This window comes from Cynara cardunculus (assembly GCF_001531365.2).
Source record: "Cynara cardunculus var. scolymus isolate 2C chromosome LG 8, CcrdV1, whole genome shotgun sequence".
Lineage (NCBI taxonomy): Eukaryota > Viridiplantae > Streptophyta > Magnoliopsida > Asterales > Asteraceae > Cynara > Cynara cardunculus.
The window spans coordinates 17,868,628-17,876,062 of record NC_037535.1 but is presented as its reverse complement, the minus strand read 5'-3'; the positions used below and the strand labels follow the sequence as shown (position 1 = coordinate 17,876,062).

General features: G+C 30.2%; 1 protein-coding gene across 1 annotated transcript; it reads left to right on the top strand.

Annotated features, from left to right (window-relative positions):
• Positions 1-1,011: 1,011 nt before the first annotated feature.
• On the top strand, positions 1,012-3,624 carry LOC112517024 (glutelin type-D 1-like). Its single transcript, XM_025124318.1, has 3 exons — positions 1,012-1,318; positions 1,978-2,701; positions 3,434-3,624. Exons 1-3 carry the CDS (start codon positions 1,120-1,122, stop codon positions 3,585-3,587), a joined length of 1,077 nt encoding a protein of 358 aa, XP_024980086.1. The 5' UTR covers positions 1,012-1,119; the 3' UTR covers positions 3,588-3,624.
• The last annotated feature ends 3,811 nt before the right edge of the window (positions 3,625-7,435 follow it).

Sequence of the window (7,435 nt, the reverse complement as noted above, 5' to 3'; positions counted from 1 at the left end):
TCTTATCTATACTATATTATAAAGCATTTGGCTAAAACTCTTAAAAACTCTTAAACTCTTAAAACTCTTAAAGACAACATCTATTGCTAATGGTACAACCTGCTAAAACCATCCCTAAACCCGTTCATCCCTAAACGATTTCATCCTATCTGATTTCATCCATATCCTATTTCATCAAATACAGAATAAACATCTCATTTTAAATATAAAAAATCTAAAATATAATTAGGATAATTATGAATTCTAACAGAATACTTAATTATTATATTTATAAAATGTTATATTATTAAACCAAAAATAAACTATTTCATTATTAAACTTAAATTAAATTATAATAAAAAAAAATTAAAGAAATTACATAAAAAGTAAAAACTTTTAAATAGTTGATTTGATATTAAAATTGATATAATTTTTTTCAAATTTTTATGATATCTTCAAATTTATATTTTATTTAAAAATAAAATCATTATTGTTTTGTTTAAAACGCATAAAATCGTATTATAACATCGATAGAGACAAAGAATAAAATAGAACATTAAAATCAAGATGTGTCTCGCTGCATTGCGCGAGTACTCTTCTAGTTTCCAATAACACATATTTTTCTTGTAGACTTTATACAAAAATCCAATCAAATTAAATTTTCTTGGAATACCCATAAAATTTTTTTTCCATATTGCCCCATACTAGTAAAAATCGCTCCCAATGTGTTAAATCGTTACTTCAGAAGTTGTCTTCACTAGAAGACAAAAAAGAGGTCAAAACCGCCACAGGGGGCGATTTGGACAAAATCAGGTATAAGATTTGATTTTTGTCCCCCACATCAGATAGATGTGAGATCCCTTCATACCTTTCGGTCAAAATCGCCTCTATTTGGTCAAAAATCGCCCCCCGTGACGATTTGATTGGTTATTTTTTGGAAAAGTTCTAAAAAAGGGTATTTTATTATAAAACCGGCCATTTTGGTCAATTGTTCAAAAGCATATTATTCAATTGCCCCTTAACTGTCGGCAACTAGTATATAATATATATAGATATTGATTTGCTTGAATTGAGATTTGCAATTAAGATCATCATATCTCTTTTGATCTTGTAACCTTTAAAATTTCAGTTTGGAAGGAAATGGAAACGAATTTGGTGGCGGAGAAGGCGGACCAGACGGTGTACGAAGGAGAAGGAGGAGCGTACTATGCATGGACACCTTCCAAATCGCCATTGTTGTCGGAATGGAAGCTTGGTGCCGGCGAGCTTATCCTCCACCCACTTGGATTCGCTCTTCCTCACTTTTCCGATTCCTCTAAAATTGGTTACGTTCTTCAAGGTACCTTTGTCGATCATTCACATAATTAATCAACTTCATTTGATCATTATCTATGCTATATTATAAAGCATTTAACAAAAACTCTTAAAAACCATTTTTTATGCATAAAGTACTCTGTATTGATGCATATTACTTAAAATTCAAAATTACAAATAAAATATGCATAAATACAACTTATTAAAGCTCGATGTTTGAATTCGTATAACTAACTGCGGATAAACAAAATCAAATAGAGGATAAACATCTCATCTTAAAATATAAAAAATATAAAATATAATTAGGATAATTATCGAGTTTTAACAAAATAATTAATTATTATCTTTATAAGAAAATTATATTATTAAACAAAATATAAATTACTTTGTTATTGTACCTAAATTAAATTAAAATAAAAAAACTATACAAACAATAGGAATTTTAAATAGTTAATTTGATACTAATATCGATATATTTTCAAATTTATATTTTATTCAAAAATAAAAACATCATCGCTTTCTTAAAATCACATAAGACCATGCTATAATATCGACTGTATTAAAGAATAAAATAAAATATTAAAATCAAAATATATCTCGCTGCATTGCGCGAGTACCCTTCTAATTCATTATATATAATTCATTATATATAATTCATTATATATGATCTTCATGTACATATAGGGAGTTGCACAGTTGGATTGGTGGCATCAAATAGTTCAGAAGAAACAGTGGTGGTGATCAAGAAAGGGGATGTAATGCCGTTGCCAAGGGGGCAGATTTCATGGTGGTTCAACGGTGGCGACACCGATTTGACCATAATATTCCTGGGTGAAACCGCCAAAGCGCAAGTCGTCGGTGAAATGAGTTACTTTTTCTTGTCCGGAGCTCAAGGTATGCTTCATGGATTCCAATCCGATATTGTCGCCAAAGTTTTTGATCTCAACAACAAGGAAGCTGAAGATCTTGTAAGTAGCCAACCAGGTTCGTTGATCGTTAAACTCAGGAAAGGAACCGAGTTTCCAAACCCAAGTGAGCACGTGAAAGAGAAAGTATATGCTGCCATTGATACTCCGGCCGCTGATGTGGTTGTGGAAGGCGGTGGAATCATCAATTCCTTGACGGAAAAGGAGTTTCCGGTGCTTATGGGAATGGATTTGAGTGCAAGATTTGTGAGACTGGAAGGGAAGGCCATGTTGGCACCAAGCTATGTGGCAGACGGGACGGGTCGGGTCATTTATGTTGCCAAGGGTAGTGGTCGGATCCGGGTTGTGGGTAATGAAGGAAAGCCCAGTTTTGATGGTGACGTGAAAGAAGGTGAACTTATGGTTCTTCCTCAATTCTTGGCTGCTTCTGTGATTGCAGATGAGGGTGGAATGGAGCTTTTTTCTGTCATTAATTCTTCCAAGTGAGTTCATTTTCTTCATCAAATTTTTGGTTACATGTTAGATAATGTGAACATTTAGTTGACGAAAACATCAGTTTACTATAATAAATCACATGTGATAATAGACATGTGAGGACATGGAAACAGGCAGGTAGGCGAATTGACCCGCAATCTAGGTCACGCCAAAGGTCACCCACATCTAATATAGCATCATATATGATTGATGATAGTAAAAGGGTGTTTGCATCTTCGTAAAATTAATGTGTTCTTGCTAGGGATGATGATTTGCCCTGACCCGGTGGGGAACCCGGTTCACCCGACCCGAACGGGGACGGGGATTCCCCGCTAAAACAGGTCCCGAGGCCGGGTATCCTCGGTATACACAAACCGGGGACGGGGCCGGGGATCCCTGGTAGAATCAAAATAAAAGATAATATTTACGGGGTTTGACCGGGGATTGACCGGGGTTTTACCGGGTTTTGACCGAGGATTGTTAATATTTGACCGGGGACGGGATAATAATCCCCGTACTCGCCGGGGATCGGGGCTGGGGCCGGGGGACGTTATTACAAACCGGGGCCGGGGATTACAAAACCCGCTCCATCCCCGCCCCGTTGCATGCCTAGTTCTTGCTTCAACCCTTGGTTCATGTGTTGATAGTTACATATTATCATCTTTTATTTGATGCCTTTTTGTTTTTCTTTGCAAATTTGCAATGATTATAAGCATGACATACGGGTTCATTTTTGACAGACCTACTTTCGAGCAACTGGCTGGAAACGTGTCGGTTTGGAAGAAGTTATCATCAGTGGTTTTACAATCCACTTTAAATATCAATCCGGAGCTCGAAGAACTTTTCATGTCGAAGAATACGCAAAGTTTGATGATTATTCCTCCAAAAAACTAAGACACGAAATACATATATATGTATGTGTATGTGTATGGTGAATAAAATAATATTATTATTTTTATGAAAAATTGCAAGGTTGAAACAGTTAAAAGTAGGTGTTGTAAGAAATTACATACATGTTGGCTCCTCAATGAGTTTTGTGTACCCAAAAAAATAACAAAAATAATCACTCCTAATCATTTGATGCCAAAACCGGAATTCATCGGAATTTGATAAAAATTGTGAATTGAAGCTATATATTTAATAACATTATTTTTTGTTGATTTTCCTTTTATATATATATTTAATTAAAAATAAATATAATCAGCAATCTTTTTTAAATCTCTTTTTATTTTTTTTAATTTGAAAAATCACTGACATAATGTATTTTATTTTTAATTAAAATAAATTTTATTAATAATCTTTTTTAAATGTAAGTATTTTTTGGTATATTTGTTTTATTTTATATAATGTAAGTATTTTTTTTGGTTCAAAAATGTTTAGGGATTTTATCGCTCAAAATATAAATGTTTTTTGGTTTTTTGTTCATGTTTTTTTCCCATTATTTTACTACGTTAATTAGTTTTATCGGTCATAAGGATGTATATAACATGTTTTAGAAAGTCCAAGAAGTTGTTTAACAGGTTTTGGAATGTCCAAGGACTTATTTGTTCCAAAAAATTGTCCAAGGATTTAATCATTCCAAACAATAAAGTCTATTGAGTTTTTTTAGACTTTTCCCTTAGTTTTATTGGTTATAAGAATATATATAACAGGTTTTAGAAAGTATAAGGAGTTGTTTAACAGGTTTTGGAATGTCCAAGGACTTATTTATTCCAAAAAATTGTTTAAAGACTTAATCATTCCAAACATTAAAGTACATTGAATTTCTTTAGACTTTTCCCTTATATTTATTTTTAATTAAAAATAAAATATATTCCGTATATGATTTCTTAAATTAAAAAAATAAAAACAGATTTTAAAAATGATTACTGATGAAATTTATTTTAATTAAAAATAAAATATATATTTTATTTTTAATTAAAATAAAGTTTATCAGTAATTTTTTTAAATCTTTTTTTAATTTGAAAAATGAGATACAAGATATATTTTTATTTTTAACGTCACACCAATTGTTCGATATAATGCCGAAAAGAGTAAAATTGCATGATTAAGCTTAGGTTAGCGATCATTGGACTTGTTTTACTGTTTAGTATGTTAAAACATGTTTATAGCACGTAAATGTAGCGAATCATGGAATTTGGATTATAAAAGTTAGTCGGGAATTGCGGAATCGGATTTTACCGACTATGCAGGTCCGTACTTTGACAGTGTATAACTTACAAACCGTAAGTCAGAATAAGCTTGTATCTTGCAGTTAGAAAGCCCTTAATGTATACTACAACTTTCATGGAGGGTCAAAAATCCATTTATGATTCTAAGTGGCTCGAAACAGTCTGTTTTTGGGGCTGTTTGCATTGTATTTATGATTGATCTGCTGTTTTGTAAAATTCGTATAAAATAGATAGATAATTCAAATGACCTCTAAATGTATTTAGGATTGATCTGTTGTTTTGTAAAATCTGTATTGACCTCTAAATGGGGTAAAAATGCTCACGAAAATGAGGGTCAAAAGCTATTAAAAGTCGAATCAGAATTATAAAGCTAAGTGTTGCGTCAATTTCATAATACATATTCGGCTGTCGTATTTGAAGTTTAAGTTGTTTATAAACATGTAGGATCTAAGTAGTTTATTAGTACAATTAGAATATGATCTTACGTCATTTAAGTAATAACCGATTTGCGTATTCGTTAGGCACGCGAGCAAGTCGAACGTCACCGTGAATCCCGTTTGATCGTGTTTACTTCTCTATTCCGCTTAAGGTACAGATTTCACTTTCTTTAACTCTTGAGCAACTAGTTGTTGTAGTTATCTCTTCGTAACGGTGGTTCACCACTTTTTGATGATCACCACTTTGTGATTGATCGCTTAAAAATGGTCAATAAATTTCGTATATATATATATATATATATATATTGTTTTTTTAAAATATAATTAATGAAAGGACCAAATTTCTTGACTTAGTGAAGCTTAGTTTAAGGGATTCGATCTATAATAAATAAAATGAGACCATAAGGATAATAGATGTAATTATTTTGCTTAAAGGATCTGATCCAAATTTCATATAACCACATTGATGAAATTTGTGGCTTACTCTTCTAAATATTAAACACAACTTTTATTAACGGAATTTTATTCGACAAAAAAATGTACTTTTGCGTAATTATTCGATGACGACACAAAATAAAGGTGAGTTCTAATCAAGACAATTCACGTTCATATGTCGATGTATATGTACTCTAGATAACGACAACATAAAAAGATTTCACGTTCATATGTCGATGTATTTGAAATCATAAATTAATATAGACATTTTCTAAAATTTGATTTAACAAATCCAAAATTTGATTGACCAATTATATTTTCTAAGATCCGTTAAAATCTTTTTATGTTGTCGTTATCTAGAGTACATATACATCGACATATGAACGTGAACTATATATATATATATATATAGGCCTTTCATTAATATTTTAAAATCTTTTTTGGTCCTTTCATTAATTATATTTTAAAAAACTATATATATATATATATATAGGCCTAATCAACTGAGAACTTTTTGTTTGTAGTAATCGTGAGATCCAATATTAACCACAAATCAAAGGTTAAATTAGAAAAATTAATAATTTTGGTAATTTTAACTTAAAATATTAATTAAGGGCATTTTAGGGTTTTATAAGTATCATCTTTCCTCTCTCCGGCAAATCTTATTTGACGAATCATATGTAAACATAAGATACACATTGTGATATCTACAAACGATGTTCATTGTGATGCCCATATATACATACAATATGCACAATGTAATATTCTTTGTAAAGCAATAAAAGAAAAGAAAATGCACATGATGTCACATTTCATAAAACAAAGAAAATACATTATGATACACGTGAAACATTATGAACATTATCACTATGATACACTTTGATTCATAAACGTTTTTAAATACGATGTATATTAGGTAATTGAGATACTAGGTAACTAATTTTAATTAAATATTTTATTCTAAAAAATATAATTAAATATTTTGATTAGTTGTCAAAAATAGAATTACTATATTACCCTTTTAGCTTATTTAAGAAATATCCTTAAATATCTCAAACGAATGGTTCACATTGGATATCACGGTTACCACAAACTAACCAGTTCTCACTTGAATGACCCTTATATATAGTAGAAGGGTACCCGCGCAATGTAGCGAGATACATCTTGATTTTATTGTTTCGTTTTATATTTTGGGTCTATCGATGTTATAATGCGACTGTATGTGGTTTTGAGAAAAAAAAGTTTTTATTTTTGAATGAAATATAAATTTGAAAATATTATAGAATTTTGAAAAAAATAAGCAATATTAGTATCAAATTAACTATTTAAGTTCTTGTTTTGTGTAATTTCTTTAATTCAATTTTTTATTATAATTTAACTGAAATTTAAAATGAACGAATTTATTTTTGGTTTAATAAAATAATTTATTTTAGATAATAATTAGGTATTCTGTTAGAACTCAATGATTATCTTAAGTATGTTTTGGATTTTTTATATTTAAAATGAGATGTTTATCCTCTATTTGATTATGTTTATCCGCATTTAGTTACACGAATTCAAATATAGAGTTTTAATAAGTTGTACTTGTGCATAATTATATGTAATCTTGAATTTTAAGTAATATGCATCAATATACAATACTTTATGCATAAAAAATGGTTTTTAAGAGTTTTTGTCGAATGTTTTATAATATAGTATA

What these genes read in the sequence shown, in the direction of transcription:
- LOC112517024 (XM_025124318.1), top strand. Translation starts at nt 1,120, where the DNA reads ATGGAAACGAATTTGGTGGCGGAGAAGGCGGACCAGACGGTGTACGAA. An exon ending in AATTGGTTACGTTCTTCAAG is followed by an intron (nt 1,319 to 1,977) that starts GTACCTTTGTCG and finishes ATGTACATATAG; the next exon opens with GGAGTTGCACAGTTGGATTG. An exon ending in TCTGTCATTAATTCTTCCAA is followed by an intron (nt 2,702 to 3,433) that starts GTGAGTTCATTT and finishes CATTTTTGACAG; the next exon opens with ACCTACTTTCGAGCAACTGG.